The sequence below is a fragment of the Rhinatrema bivittatum genome, chromosome 7 (assembly GCF_901001135.1).
Source record: "Rhinatrema bivittatum chromosome 7, aRhiBiv1.1, whole genome shotgun sequence".
Classification (NCBI taxonomy): domain Eukaryota; kingdom Metazoa; phylum Chordata; class Amphibia; order Gymnophiona; family Rhinatrematidae; genus Rhinatrema; species Rhinatrema bivittatum.
The window spans coordinates 46,574,264-46,590,803 of record NC_042621.1 but is presented as its reverse complement, the minus strand read 5'-3'; the positions used below and the strand labels follow the sequence as shown (position 1 = coordinate 46,590,803).

Here is a 16,540-nt window from a genome sequence, read left to right as displayed (position 1 = left end):
CTTGCCTCTCACCCCAACTCCAGTCTCTGCATCTCCATACTTGAGGATATTCTTAATGCACTGAAGAGTTCTTGCAGGGGCAGAGACCAGACCGAAGGATGTTGGAGGCTGACATGACAAGGCCCTCAGCGTTGTAATGCTAGCCTTGGGTAGACATCAGGATTTATTCTGTTCCTTTTGGGGGGGGGGGGGGGGGGAGGCAATTTGGGGAGTAAAATTCGCTCCTTATTATTCCCTCTGTATACAAGTGCTAGTCCTTTTCATTTACCCCATGTGTTAAATTATCCCACTCTCTTTGTAATTATGCACATTTAACTATAGCCACATTCCCAGTTTGTCTATGCATGGGGTCCTGAGGGGAGAGAAGCAGAGCTGGGGACACCACACTGACATTCAGAATAGTGAAAGGAACTTTTAAAATCTTGATGTATCAATTTTCTGAACAACTTGTTAAAAAATCAAAGCAAATAGTGTGCGCTTGATGATCCCCCAACTGAATTATTTAAAAATGATATTCCCTGTACGTACCCAGATCAGTCCAGACAGTGGGTTGAGCCTCCTGTCCAGCAAATGGAGACAGAGAAAAACTGAAAGGGTATCCTATATCACAGTGATGGCCAACCTTTTGAGCTCAGTGTGTCAAAATTCATAAAAAAAACCGAGCATAACTCGGGTGGTGTGTCACTTCTAGAAAAATCCATAATTTTGTGATATTTGTAGCTCTAATCAACAAAGTTATAATTTTAATATATATACTGTATTTATTAATAAAGCAAAAACAAATAATTCTTTACCTTACCTGCTTAGTGACTTTTTTGTTGCTGAATTTCATTGGCTAAATCTTCAATTGAAGGTTGGTATTTCGTACACTTCAAGTCCAAGCAAGCGTTACAAACTTCATCTGTCAGTTGATTTTTTATTGGCTCCCATTCATGTTCACACCACTCCCTCCCCATCCCCCAGGCATGCACACATTCATTCTCACACACACAGACCCCCAGGCAGGCACCCATGCATTCACACACATACACCCCCAGGCAGAGTCCCATTCATTCACATTCACACACTAAAGGCAGACCCCCCCTCGCTTTCTTTGCCAGCAACCTAAGAACCTCTCTCATTCCTCTGCTGCCACTGTCACTGATGCTGCGTGGCTATTGCGGAGGTGCCGATTGCTGCTACTGACACTGAAGTCCATTCTGCTGCTTCCTCTGTGCAGGCCCCGTGGGCTTCCACTTTCTCCATGCTGATCTCGTACATTGTGAGATCCGTAGAGAAAGTGCTATTCTTGCACATTCCCAAAGATTACATGTGCCAATCACTAAAAAGTAAATTTTATTTTATTTTTTTGCCTTTGCTGTCTGATCTTAGTTTTCTAATTGGTTGGTCACAGGCTTTTTTTTCACCTTCCCTTTCTTATTTTTTTGCCAATTCCTTTTATATTGTCTTTTTTTCTGTTTCTTTTTTCTCCATCTTCTTCCCTCAAACACACAGTCAGGTTCTCATTCTCACATGCATTTCTCTTTCTCACACACACAGGCTCTCACTGGCACATGCTCTCTCTCATACAATCATTCATACACACAGGCTCTCACTGGCACATGCTCTCTCTCATACAATCATTCATACACACAGGCTCTCACTGGCACATGCTCTCTCTCTCTCTCTCTCACACACACACACACACACACACACACACACACGCTCACACACGCTCACACACGCTCTCACATGCTGTCTCTGCAAACATTCAGGTCATCTCTCTCAACTCACCTCAAACACGTACTCTACGGGCCCTCAGCCTCTCTCTCACCTCTGGGCCTCCTCTTCGCGGGTCACCGCAGGTTGGGCTCTGCAGCGGCCCTGATCTTCTCGGGCCGCGGCAGCCCTGCTACCAGGCCTCTTCCTCTTCTTGGGCTGCTGCGACTTGGGATTCGCAGCAGCCCGCGGCGGCTCCTCCTCTTCTGCATGCGCTGATTCTCTTCCTCCTTCCTGCCCACGCGGCTCCGGCAACGTTTACTTCCGGGGCCGCACAGGCAGGAAGGAGGAGCATCAGCGTGTTTGAACGCGATCTTTGTCTTGAGCCTCATCGCTGCGACGCATGAGCCTCCCTGCACCCGGGGACATTGGTGGAGGATAGGGTAGGGGGAAACTAAAAAACGCATTTAAAGGGTCGGCGCAGCTGAAAAAGAAAAGGCTCGGCGCAGCCGGAAAAAAAAAAAAAAAAAAAATCCTGATAGTCCTTGAAACGCTGCGCATGTCAGCCAAAACGACTCGGCGTGTCACCTCTGACACGCGTGTCATAGGTTAGCCATCACTGCTATATCAGGACAGTGCTCACCCTGCGACCCTCAGTATTTATCTGTCTCCAGCAGATACAGACTGTTGAACCTGCGTTTCCCTCTCCTTAGCTATATTCCTCTTGTCTTCTCTTCTTGCAAGTGTTTTTTTTTCTCCTTGCCTCTATTTGCACAGGATCAAGCAAGTATTAAAAAAAAAAAAAAAAAAAGTGTTTAAATTCCACAGGAGACAGGTCTAGCTCTTATAGGGTTCTAGGGGGGATATTCCCCTAGATTGTTCAGCCTAGGACCCCTAATCCCCGGTGACCTTTGTTTTCCCTGCCTAGGGGCGATACTGGTGGTCCAGTCACTCCCCCTTTCTTTGCCCTGGTGACCCCAGAGATGTGGTATGCCTCAGGACCCGTTGCAGAGATAAGTTAATGCTTCTGCTCTTGTAAACCATACAAAAAGAAAATAAAAAAAATAAAACAAAGGGCAGTTTACTGCGTTGCTATTGCCTGCAGGCAGGGGAAGGAGCGGAGTGGGGCTGTTTTCGCCAGCTTCCTATCACAGGTACAGTCAAGCACAGCTGATTTCTTTTCCTCTGCAGTGGCCGTTTTGTCCTTTGAGATGCCATGTTCAGCCATGTGCATAGCCTGCGGGGAGCATGCTTCACGGCTCTCCCACAAAGGGCTGTGCGCCATATGTTTGCCCAGAGGGGGGAGACCCTCTGGCGGTGGTAAAATCGGCCCGAGGTCGGGCCTTTAAACGTGCGGCCAGGCCGGCTCCCTCATAGAAAACCGCGGGAACAGCGGACATTTTGTGCCTTGTCCTCTTTGCCAATTCAGAGCCTCAGGGGGGAGGGGAGCCGGATTTCTCAAATTCGCCACCTGACTTAAGCCCCATGGGTGCTCTGGGGGCAATCCCCGATCCCTCCCCCCCCCCCCCCCCCCCATTGCCCGCAAAGCACAATGCTGTTTCTCCACGGAGTTTGTGTTGATGCATAGGTCCTATCTGGCAAGCGTGGAGGAACAGGACCCCCCCCCCCCCACCCGGCCAAGACCCCTCGAATAGCCATCGGTCAGGGCTCTGGCGCCCAGAACTCTCAGGTTACCACTAGGGTCCAGGACCGTGCCAGATCTGCCTGACCCTCTGCAGCCCTCCTGCCAGATCCAGATCAGGACCCGGATTTGTTGCTCTCAAATCTGCCCATCAAAGGAGATGACCCGCGGGTTTTGAGATTTAAACGTGAGGAGCTTGACCCACTTATTCCTTTTGTCCTGGATGGGATTGAGGTCCCTCCGGATGAACCTGCCAGTGCCTCCACTTCGTGCACCATGGACCCAGTTCCAATGGGACTGAGGGCTCCGCCATGTACTTTCCTGTTCCATCCTATGCTCCTGCTCCGGAAATGGGAGTCCCCCGAGTCTGGTCTCTGGGTGGGAAGGGCAATGGATAAGCTTTATCCTCTGCCAGATCAATCTCTTGAAATGGTTAAGGTCCCTAAAGTAGATGCCTCTGTGTCTGCAGGCACCAAACGCACCACCATCCCGGTGGTGGGAGCAACGGCACTAAAGGATCTTCAGGATTGTAAGTTGGAGCTGCATCTCAAGAGAATCTTTGACGTGCTGGCCTTGGGAGTCCGGGCGACAGTCTGTAGCAGTCTCATGCAGCGGGCAAGCCTCAGGTGGGTTCAACAGTTACTCAGCACCCAGGGCAAGTTGCTTTTTGGTAAGGACCTGGAGCAGCTTATTAAATCCTTGGGCGACAAGGTTCATAAGCTGCCTGAGGACCACCCCAAACAGTCCAGATCGTTCTTTCATTCGCACTCTCACTTCAGGGGGCAGCATAGGTACAACAAGCCGCAGGGGTCCTTTCAGCGAAATACCTCTCCTAGATCGCAAACATGGTCTCATTCCTTTCGGGGACGTCGGCCATTCCAGGATGGTAACCCTCAAGGATCCACCATGAAGTCCTCACAATGAGATGCAGCCGGTCCATTCCTCCGTTCCAGACTTAGGTGGATGTCTGTCCCTTATTTTTGAGGAATGGGCCAAAATTACTACAGATCAGTGGGTCCTCGACGTGATCGAAGGAGGTTACGTGTTAGAATTTGTTTGGGATCTCCCGGACCGCTACTTGATCTCTCCCTGCGGAAGTCGAAAGCGTCCAGCGATGTGCAAGACCTTCAACAGGCTCCTGGAGCTTGGGGCCATTGTCCCGGTCTCCCTACAGGAACAGGGGTATGGCCAGTATTCCATCTACTTCATCGTCCCCCAAAAGGACGGCTTCTTTCGACAAATCCTGTATCTCAAGAGAGTCAACAAGGCGCTCAAGGTCCCCCATTTTCGGATGGAGACCCTGAGGGTGGTCATAGCGGCGGTTCGCACAGGCAAATTCCTTGCCTCCCTCGACCTCACGGAGGCCTACCTTCACATCACAATACACAAGGAGCACCAGAAGTATTTTCGCTTCAACATCCATGGGCCAGCACTACCAATTTCAGGCACTCCCGTTTGTGCTCACCACCACTCCTCGCACTTTCACCAAGGTGGTGGTGGTGGCCTTCCTCAGATGGGAGGGAGTCCTGGTCCATCCCTACTTGGACGACTGGCTCATTTGGGCAAAGTATGAAGAGCTCTGCGTGACAGCGGTCAGCCGAGTTTTGTCTGTTCTCGCTTCCCTCAGATGGATGGTCAACTTCTCCAAGAGCAACCTCGAGCCCTCCCAGATACTGGAATTTCTGGGAGCGTGCTTAGACACCTGCATGTCCAAGGTTTTGCTGCCCGAGGCGCAGGCGCTCAAGCATCAAGTTCAACATCCCTTATCTGTTGCGGTGCCCACGGCATGGGACTATCTCCAAGTTCTGGGCTCTATGACTTCAACTATAGATTTGGTTCCCTGGGCGTTTGCACATGCGTCCTTTACAGAAGGCTTTGCTGGCCTGTTGGAAGCCGGTTTCAGAGGAGTTTCTGACGCCTCTACCGCTCTCCGAATCTACCATCGCCAGCATGCAGTGGTGGCTCTCACTCGCTCACCTTTTGAAGGGCATGCCTCTGGAGACTCCCCAGTGGGTTATTGTAATGACGGATGCCAGTCTCTTAGGCTGGGGAGCGGTTTGTCAGAATCAATCGACCCAGGGACGATGGTCCACGACCCAATCCAAGTGGCACATCAATCGACTGGAGGCCCGAGCAGTCTGGCTGGCACTCAAGGCCTTCCTATCCCTGGTCCGTCACAAAGCGGTGAGAGTTCTCTCCAACAGTGCCACCACGGTAGCTTACATCAATTACCAGGAGGGCACCAGGAGTCGCCTGGTGTCCCTGGAAGCCAGCAAACTACTCGCCTGGGCAGAGCGCCATTTGGAGCGACTAGTGGCCTCCCACATTGCGGGGAAGGAGAATGTTCAAGCAGACTTCCTCAGTCGCCAGCATCTTAGACCCCAGAGAATGGGAGTTGTCCGAAGAGGCAATGGATCTAATTGTACGCAAGTGGGGAGTTCTCGACTTGGACCTGATGGTCACCTTGAGAAATTTGAAGGCTCCCAGATTCTTCAGTCGTCACAGGGAGTACTGCTCAGAAGGCGTAGACTCCCTGGTCCTACCCTCGCCCAGCGACGTTCTCCTCTGTGTTCCCTCCATGGCCTCTGGTGGAAAAGGTACTCAGAAGGATAGAACTTCACAAGATTCCAGTTGTCCTCATGGCGCCAGAGTGGCCCCGGAGACCGTGGTTCGGGGATCTGGTGAACCTCACATCAGACGGTCCTCTTCATCTCTGTTACCTCCCCATCCTTCTGCAGCAAGGTCCCGTATTTTTTGATCAGGCAGATCGTTTTTGTCTAGCGGCCTGGCTTTTGAGCAGCGGTGACTGAGAAAAAAGAGTTATAAGGAGAAAGTGATATCCACGCTGTTGCAGGCCCGTAAGACTTCTACTTCCCTGGCTTATGTTTGGGTCTGGAGATTGTTTGACGTGTGCCGCGTCTGATGTTTCTGCACGCAAGGCCTCGGTATCCCTGGTTCTCTCTTTTCTTCAGACTGGCCTCTCTATAGGTTTGTCCTTCAATTCTTTGCGAGTACAGGTTTCGACGCTCTGTTCCCTCTTGGGGCGGCTAGATGCATACACGGTGGCGGCCCATCCGAAAGTCGTCCGGTTTCTTAAGGGGGTTAAGCATGTGAATCCGCCTGTCTGGGCTACTTGTCCGTCCTAGAACCTTAACCAGGTTCTTAGCGAGGCGCCCTTCAAACCTCTTCGGTGGGCCACGCTTAAGGACCTGACTCTCAAAACAGTATTTCTAGTCTCTTTCCTTGGCCAGGATGGTATCCGAGCTCTAGACCTTACCGTGTAGAGAGCCCTTTCTTCACTTTTCGGATTCAGGGGTTTCCATAAAGACTGTTCCATCCTTTTTGCCAAAGGTGGTGTCCTCCTTTCGTGTAAATCAGTCAGTGGAGCTTCCTGCTTTATCTCCAGAAGAGGTGGCGAACACGTCTGGCGGAGACCTGCGGCGTTTGGATGTTAAAGGAGTTCTGCTGCAATATTTACAGATTACAAATAAGTTCTGAGTCTCCGATCATCTTTGTTTTGTGGAGCAGTCCAAATAAGGGTAAAAAGGTCTCTAAGGCTACCATTGTTCGCTGGCTAAAGGAGGCAATTGTGTCTGTATTTCTTTGCTGGGGCCAGCCAGTTCTGGAGGGTTTAAAAGCCCATTGTTTGCGTTCGCAGGCTACCTCATGGATGGAGAGCCAGATGGTCTCCCCACAAGAAATCTGCAGAGCAGCTACTTGGAAGTCTCTCCATACTTTTGCTTGGCATTATCGTTTTGATGTACAAGTGCCAGTTTTTGGTTTCCTTTGGCAGACAGCTGCTTCAAGCGGGACTGTCTCAGTCCCACCCTAGTTAGGGAAGCTTTGGTACATCCCACTGTCTGGACTGATCTGGGTACGTACAGGGAAATTTAAAATTGGTTCTTACCTGCTAAGTTTTGTTCCTGTAGTACCACAGATCAGTCCAGACTCCCGCCCTGCCTACTTATACTTTTCAGACCGCTCAAAGCCTTTTCTTCACAGGTATGAGGAATCTCTTCTCCGTTGCAGAATCACATGGCAGAAATATAAGGCACCGGACGTGTCTATCAAATAGATCTCTATATAAGAGCTGTTCTTTGCACTGTTTCAATTTTACATTATATTATTCATGTTTGAAAGGTTACTTGCTTGATCTTATTCGGGTTCAATTTCGTTTTGTTTCTCTGCTTTGATAATGTTTATACTGAGGGTCGCAGGGTGAGCACTGTCCTGATATAGGATACCCTTTCAGTTTTTCTCTGTCTCCATCTGCTGGACAGGAGGTTCAACCCACTGTCTGGACTGATCTATGGTACTACAGGAATGAAAATTAGCAGGTAAAAACCAATTTTCCTTTCTTTTAGCACTGGTGTTAATTAGAGGCTGAAGCTGGACTAAACTGACTGTCATTCAGGTCAAGACCAGTATGGTCTTTAGTTATAAGATGATTCTTCTTCCTGTGATTTTTATGCTAGCAGTTATGCAAAAGCTAGGAAAATGGCCTGGGGTGGGAGAGGCAGCACACGCACTGCTCCCAGCGGGTAAAAGTACGTTTACACGCGCTGCAACTGGGCAGAGTTCAGGAGTTTCCATGTAAACCAGTTTTTCACCTGCATGAACCACGTAGAAAATTGCAGTCTGTGTTCATGGGAATTTTGTATTATTTTTCATGTTCTTTTAAAGTTAAAGGGCAATTTGTGGTGGGGTACCCTAAAGAAACTAAATCAACTGGTGAATGTCCCAAAACGGCAGCTCAAAAGTAGGGTTTTGAGTGGGACTGGCAGTGATCAGCACACAGAGAAAATTCTGTATATAACATGATGAGAATTCAGGAGGGCTCAGTTACTTCTCCAATGTTCTTTTCCTATGCTCTAACACTGCCATTACCTTTGGTTATAGCGCTGGAGCTGAAGCCAAAAAAAGAGCTAGCCCCAGGGCGCTACAGTGTGTTCCTCACACTGAAGGACAACCAGGGTAAAACTCAGATGACCACAGTGCAAGCTAACGTGTGTGACTGTACCGGAAGTGACATGAGCTGTGAAGATAGAGAGTTCATTGCTGGTGGCTTGGGGATTCCAGCTATTCTGGCAATTCTGGGAAGCATCCTTGCATTGCTAAGTGAGTACCCCTTCTATTCCTAATGGAGATTTATTTATTTATTGTTTTTATATACCGACATTCGATCGAGATATCACATCGGTTTACAGATAACTAGAACAAATAAGACATAACCTGCTTATTGTACATTGTAACAAGATAAAAGTTTGTAACAAGATAACAGATTGTAACGAGTAAATGACTATACATGATAATTGAAAGGAATGTACAGGTGACTGTACATATGGCTAATTAAATAATAAGGTTTGGTTATTTACATATGATGTGATGTAAAGATGTAAAGAGATGTGAGTAAAGGAATGAAGTTCACATTTTATTACATGGGGATGGGGAAGACAGGTCGTGAAATTGTCTGCCATGGAAAGTTCTCTATTCTATTTAATTTATATTCCGCTTTTCAGTCACTTCAAAGCAGATTATATTCAGATGATGTTTATAGCCAGCAGTTCCACATTGACTGGCTTGTTTTATGCGAAGTCTGTTATGAAGAACTTCATAAAGATGATATTAAAGCATACAAGTGTGTTTACTGAAAGAAATTCTCATGTGACACCTTAGTGCTACCCATTCACCCGGTCGGGGTTAACCCTGTGGGCATGTGGAGGGTCCTGTCAAGCACTGTTGAGGCTCAACTGCACCTGTGCATGTGCCCCTACATTTCCTACCTTCCACTCCCCAACTATGTTTTTGCTTGCTCCTGGGCAGTACTCTCTAAAATCACCAGGGATTAGCTTGCAGGAAGACTCTCCAGAACTCAGTTGTTACACAGATCTAGTAATGCTCTTATAGACCAAATCCCCCAAAAAATGCTGGGCTCATTAAATTTTTACAGAAACAGAGCTAATAAACTAAAAAGTTCATGAATAAACAATGAACAAAGACTTAATTTGCAAACCGCCAATGGGTAAAATAAAAAAAAAAAAAAAAAAGATTCATACAGCTAACATTATTTAGACAAGTTTCACTGTACTTAATACCTTGGGAGACTCACACACCGATCTTGTTTCTTCTGTTTGCTACACAGCCATCTTGGATTGGCTTCCGGTTGTTTTTTGGGTCCCTCTCAAGGATGTGTACAACTGGGACATAGCCTGCTTCTTGTGCATCCCCATCCAAGACATAATTTTGGCAGATGTGGCTCTGAGCTAAGTCTGAAAGACCAATCAGGGTGGAAAGAAATAGCTTTCCAACCAATGGTACTGCAGAATGTTATGATCTTACAACTCCCTGAGGATCCTGGGAAACATGCTGTCCAAGCTTCACGGAGTTGAGCAGGCATTCGAAGCCTCAGTGTTGCAAGAGTCAAGACAACACCTGCAGGCCATCTTAAGGCAGTGCTTCCCAAGCCTTTACCCAATATGATCCCATTTTAAACACTTAAATTGACATGACCCCAGATGCTGACCATAACAAAATAGCAGATCTCTACTTTTCCCTCCCATCTCCTCATTCTATGGAAGCAGAAAAGCAGCAGTAGTAAAAGCAGTCCGTGCAGGGCCTGTGAGTGAGCACATGCACAAGCCCAGGTCCCCCTCTATGGGCTTTCAGTCTAACAGGAAACTCATACAGGATGGGATCTGTGAATACATGCATGTTCATAGGACCCTTGCTACTCTGCCACAGCTGTTTTTTGAGTGGAGATATGGAGGGAAGGGGAGCAGAGATCCATACAAAAAGAGAGGTCCTGTTTCTTGTGGCTCCATCCACTGATTTTGAGACACCATTTGGGAACCAGTGATTTAAGGGAGAGCAATTCTGTGTTGGGGAAAATAATCCCAGGTTTAAACAAGGATTCTCAGTACATACACACACACTTACACACACACACTTTTTAAAATGTGGTCATTTCACCTGACAGTTTAGTAGAAATCCAGAGGTGACAAGTGCTCTAAGCTCAGCCCAGAGTGGCTTCCAACCATTGGACATCTGCTCCACATTCCTGATGAGACTGGGCAGACTGCAGTTGCTGGTCCACTAGAGAGGAATCAAGATGTTTGAGGAAAGTAGCACACATGAGCTGTACTGATCCTGGAAAGAAACTGAATTCTTTGGAGCAAAAGAATTATCCAGAGATGATAGAAACCAATTGATAGAGGGTACTTGAGCTGTGCTTTGATGGATTATGCATTTCTTGTACAGTATATTACTAAAGCAGGGTTGGTCTATAATTGTGATTAGAGCCCCCTTTTGTTAGAAGGATGAGTGAATGCTGCTAATAGCATTTTATAATGTCCAGAGGACCTGAGAACCCCACAGAAGCCTGCTTTCTGAGAGGAAGTGAAGTTCTTCCTTCTGTTATAATTGCAATTCTGAAACCTCAGCTTCAGTGTCCTGAATTCCCTTGATTAATTCAAGGCAGGGCATAAGAAGTAGGCCTGTGTAGCTGGACAGGATAGTGGGTCCTTATTTAAACTTATTTATAGACTGTACCCTCCAAAATTCGGGTCGATTTACAAGAATACATTCATAGGCATCAAGAAAATAAAACCAGATAAAGACAACATGAAAACATAAATAAATTAGAGCTTAACATAATAAAATATCAATATAAAATAAAACACATCCTAAGACAGCCTACAGCAAAGATCTTTGAAGGCTAGTCTAAAAAGATATTTCCGTGCTTTCTTAAATTCTTTGGGATTAGAAAGTAGCCTTAGTGGGTGGGGAATGGTGTTCTACGTGATAAGTCTTGCAATCGAAAATGCACGTTCGAGTAACTGCTAATCTGGTGAATCTTGGAGATGGAACCTGAAGAAGTAATTGATTTTGTGATCTGAGATTGCATGAAGGATATATAAATGCAGTGTAGAAGGAAGCCAATTTTTGTTATAAATGAGATTATGTACGATAACCAGAATTTTATATTGAATGCGCCATGATTTAAATAACGATTGGACCAGGGGATAGAAGTAATGGAGATGATGGAAGAGTCTCAGTGAAAAAAATGGAGTGAGAAAAACCTAAAGTATGACCAACTGTAACTTTCACTCCCTCAGTCCTCCTGCTGCTCCTCCTGCTGTTTGTCAGAAGAAGGAAGGTTGTGAAGGAGCCCTTGCTGCCCCCTGAGGACGAGACACGAGACAATGTTTACTACTACGATGAGGAAGGAGGTGGAGAAGAAGACCAGGTGGGTGGCTGGTATCTTGTATAGGCTTTTGGAACTTGCCTTCTGTCAGCTTCTGAGAACCAATAAAGAAGAATAATCATGCATGATGTATTGTCAATTAAATTTACAATTATTCAAATAAAGCTACAGCTCTCCAGGCCATCCAGAAATGTCACAGGGACCTTAGAAAGCTGGATGAGTACTGGTAGCTGTTTAAATTGTTATAAAAGCTTATGGTTAGCTATAGGAAGAGGAGGGGTGTTGAGGGGAATCCGGTATGTTAATCTACCCAAACAAATGAAAGGAGAAAGATAAAATATGAGCCTCAACCAGTCCAGCTTCTGTACCTGACAGCTGGGATATATCCTTGCAATGTGGATTCAATGGGCCGGTTAGTCTTTCTGCCGTCAGGGTTGGTATTGCAGTGGTTTAAGTCTTTTTAAGTAACAGCAAGTTTGCCAAAAGGGTGATGTCTCAGTTTGGTACTCATTGGAAGTGGGAGTTCAACAAGGATCTAGTTTCAACATAAAAAATTGCCAAACTGGGTCATACCAAGGGTCGATCAAGCCCAGCATCCTGTTTCCAACAGTGGCCAATCCAGGCTACAAGTACCTGGCAAGTACCCAAACACTAAGTAGATCCATGCTACTGATGCTAGTAATAGCAGTGGCTATTCTCGAAGTCAACTTGATTAATAGCAGTTAATGGACTTCTCCTCCATAAACTTATCCAAACCTTTTTTAAACCCAGCTATACTAACTGCACTAACCACATCCTCTGGCAGCAAATTCCAGAGCTTAATTGTGAGTTAAGTGAGAGAATTTTCTCCAATTAGTTTTAAATATGCTACTTGCTAACTTCATAGAGTGCCCCCCCCCCTAGTCCTTCTGTCTGTTGGATCAAGTGTGGTCTCAAATGGGGATGTGCTTTACAAATACTATGCAGATTTTTATACCTAGCAACAGCCCAGGAGAGAGACCATTAGAAACCCTCCAATGTTGCTTGGCTAAGGTTATTTATTTAGCATTTTTTTATATACCGAGGTATAGCAGGGTTGCTTTCACTCCGGTTTACATACAAAACAACTTGTTACATTGAACGATATTTGAAATTTTGAAAATTAACAATGAGATGGCATAACTAGGAGAATGAAAGAACAAGATAAACACAGGGTAGATACACTGAATAGATGAACAGAGATATCTGAGTACATCGTAAAAAGGAGGCATCTGTAGCATGAAACGGGAGATTGTCCAAGGGGGATATTGAATGATAGCAGGCTATGGGAATATACTTTAAAGTCATTGAGTGCTGTCCTTAAAAGATTGGCTGAGTAGCCAGGATTTTAGGTCTTTTTTGAAGGGTTTTAAGTTTTCTTGATTGGTGAGGAAATGAGGTAACGAATTCCATAGCTTTGGGCCAATGATGGAGAAGGCTCTGTTTCTGGTGGAGGATAGTTTGGCCTGTGGAAGTGAGGGAATCACTAGTTTAAGTTTACTAGTTGTTCTTGTTGTTCGTTGAGAGCAATGTATGTGAATGATGTCATCAAAGGCAGTGTAGTCGGCTTTATATATTGCTTTGTGGAGTATAGAGAGAACTTTGAATTCTATTCTTTTTTCAATAGGGAGCCACTGTAATTGGTTGAGAACAGGTGAAATGTGATCAGCTTTTCTTTTACCTGTTAGAACTCTGGCAGCAGCAGTCTGAAGAAGCTGCAAGGGTCTCAAAGATGTTTTTGGAAGGCCGATCAATAGGGAGTTGCAGTAATCCAAGCTGGAAAATATGAGGGCTTGTAGGACGGTTTTGAAATCATGGGGGTGAAGCAGTGGTTTTAGGTGTTTTAATATTTGAAGTTTGTGAAAGCCTTCTTTTATTTTTGTAGAGATGTGTTTTTTGTAGTTTAGATCAATGTCTAACCAAAATCCCAGGTCTTTAACGCTCTCTTTAAGTTGGATGAGGGTCTTGTCAAAGTGGAAGGGAGGAATTGTTTTAAGTCCAGGATTTTTTTTGGCAATTAGAATACATTCGGTTTTGCTCGTATTTGCTCGTATTTAGACATTATTTAAGATGAATTAGCATGTTCTATCGAGGAGGAAATTGGAATGAGGATTTGTATGTCATCGGCATACATGTAATACGTTATGTCAAGTCTTGATAAGAGATGGCATAAAGGAGTAAGGTAGATGTTGAATAAAATGGGTGATAGTGCTGATCCTTGTGGCACACCTGTTTCGAGGGGGATGGGGTTCGATGAACTATTATTGATGGAAACTTTGAAGTATCTGTTATTGAGGAAGGATGTAAACCAACTAAGAGTTTTGCCAGCTAGCCCAATGGATTCTAGACAGGAGATAAGAATTTTGTGATCCACTGTGTCAAAGGCTGCAGAGAGGTCTAAAAGAATCAGAAGGTATCCTTTTTTTGTTGTCAAATCCTCTTAGGATGGTATTGGAAAGGTTAAGTAGGAGGGTTTCAGTACTGTGGTTTTTTTCTGAAGCCAAATTGGGTGGGATAAAGGATTTTGTTATCATCTAGATGTTCGTTGAGTTGTTTCAAAGCCGCCTTCTCTATCATTTTGGCGAAAAAGGGTAGGTTGGAGATTGGGCGGTAATTGTTTAGGTCGTCTGGGTTGAGGTTTTTTTCTTTAATAAAGGTGTGATGGTGGCGATTTTTAACTTGGGAGGCAGCTCTCCTTCCTCGAGCGATTTGTTGACGATTGCTTATCCTTTAGCTCCAACAATTTCAGCAATTTCTTTAAGTACTCGGGTGGGAATGGTGTCAATGATGGTTAATGAATGGTTTTTGATTAATGACTTATTACCAAATTGTGAGAAGATTTCCATCTCATCCTGCTACACTAATCCAACCCTTGACAAGTGGGTTATTTCTCCCTACCAACAAATGGAGGTGGACAACACTGATTTCATCTGTGACATCACAGCCACAACTCAGGTGGTGCTAGCAACAGAGATCCAGTATTTTCTGTCTCCAGCAAATAGTAGGACTGAATTGGTGCAGCAGCTCAGCATTTGATCTTAGATCAGACCCCAGAGCCAGGCCACTGGTTTCCACGAGCATGTGAGCCCACTGACCAATTCCCAGCCCCTGTTAGGGTGTTGGGTTGAGCTTGACTCGGGAGCAGCAAAATTATATAAAAAATTAATAATCTGAAGATAGAGGAGAAGCAAGGGTCTCAAGAATCTGTTCAACAGATGTCAACATTTCTCTCACTCTCTTTGAGAGGAAGTTTTCCTGCTCCCAAGGTTTTTCTTGTTTCTCTTTTTTGTTTGTTTGCTCCTGGTCTGGGCCTTCCCTCCTCTCCCCCTGCCCCACGACCAGTATCTGCTCGCAGTCCTGCTGTTTAATAATATAAAAATAAACGAATAACCCAAGAAACTAATACAGTGGAGCCCCTATCAGTGCTTGCAGGTCGTTGGCAGGAGTGGCAGGAGACTGTAGCACTGTCAGGGGTGACTTAAATTGCAGGGAGGACTAATGTAGCACATGCCACTGGTGCCTGGAGTCATGCGGTGCAATGGAGAGGTCTGACTATGCTTCCCATCGTAGCGAGGCTTGCAGAGTTCTTCGAACCACAGGAAAAAAAAAAAAAGGCCATGTGTGTCTTGCTTTTAGCCAAATGGGCGAGCAGCCGGGTGGCGGGACTAGCTCCCTCTTAGTCGCCTGCTTACGTTTTTGGCGCACAGACTCTGGAGAGCCCTGATATGTGGCAGCCATTTTGGATTTGCCCATGCCTGGATGGCAACAAGCCGATTTGGGGGGGGGGGGAGGGGGAATTGCTTCCCATGTTGGCTCCTGTGGTGTAGTCAGGTCTTTTGTGCCTTCTCCAGGTTGGGAACAGTGACGTGGGATGCCCGTGAAGGTGTAGAGACTCTTTGCCGGGTCCCTTTCCCCAGGTTCTGACCAAGACTGTGCAGCTGGCGATTGAAGCTCAAGGGCCCTCGTGGGAGGATTCTGGGAATGTTGAGGAGCCCAGGGATCAGTGTCCCTAGAGGAGTGGGATGTCCCTTCAGGTCTTGATGACTATTCAGTCATTCGACTTTTTCACCAGGACGAGATGAGTACTGAAGGTAGAGGGGATGGTGGTCGAGTGGGAGTTCCCGGAATCAGGCTTGAAGGGTGTTAACCTTCTGCACCAACTGGCTTCGATGCAGAAATTTTTCCAGATTGTGATTGTAGATGCTTTGGTCACAGCTATGACCAGGCATATCATCATTCCTGTGGAGGGGGCACATCACTCAAGGATCCACAGGACAGGAAGACGGAGTCACCTCTGAGAAGTCCTTTTGTTTCCACGATTGCAATTCAGATATCCATCTCTTCGGCTTTGGTGGCCCAGGCTCTCCTTCGTTGGATCCAACAGCTTCCAGAATAGGAAGAGCTGGCCAGAATGGAATCCTCTGCAGCATTTTTGGAGGACGCTCTGTATTACAGAATTCCTCTGTCGGTGGCCTTGAGGTTCTTGGTGCATCAGTTCTTGTGGCTGTGTAATTGGGCAGCTGACTCTTGATCTAAAACTCGCCTAGGGAAGTTGCCTTTTAAGGGCTGACTGCTGTTCAAGGAGGATATGGACCGGCTAGTTAAGAATCTGGGAGATCTAAGTCCCAACACTTGCCAGAAGATGAGCCGCTCTTTTTATAGGGCCGGTAGAGGTCAGGGCAATTTCAAGCCTCAAGGCAGTACCGGTCAGGTAGGCAGCTCTTTGGTGCCTCTTACACTGCCTTTTCCTGTTCGAGAGGCAGGGGGCAGTCCTTTCATGGAGCCAGAAGACAGATGGCTGATGCTGGTTCCTCTATGGGGGCTGGTAGAGCCACCTCCTGGGGTCCCATGGGTTCACTCTCTCCTGACTCCCATCAGAGGACACTTGCGGGAGTTCTTCAGGGAGTGAATCCACATAACGTCCGACAGTGGGTTTTGGAGATTGTTCATTCAAGTTACACTCTGGACCTGCACTGTCC

The 16,540-nt window shown here is 46.3% G+C and overlaps 1 protein-coding gene across 1 annotated transcript in view; it reads left to right on the top strand.

Moving 5' to 3' along the window:
- The window catches only part of LOC115095095 (B-cadherin-like), a 190,260-nt gene that overhangs the window by 151,967 nt on the left and 21,753 nt on the right, over positions 1-16,540 (top strand). Inside the window, exons 17-18 of the mRNA XM_029608324.1 lie at positions 8,240-8,458; positions 11,455-11,585. Coding sequence (XP_029464184.1) covers positions 8,240-8,458; positions 11,455-11,585 — 350 coding nt within the window. The remainder of the gene's footprint in view (positions 1-8,239; positions 8,459-11,454; positions 11,586-16,540) is intronic.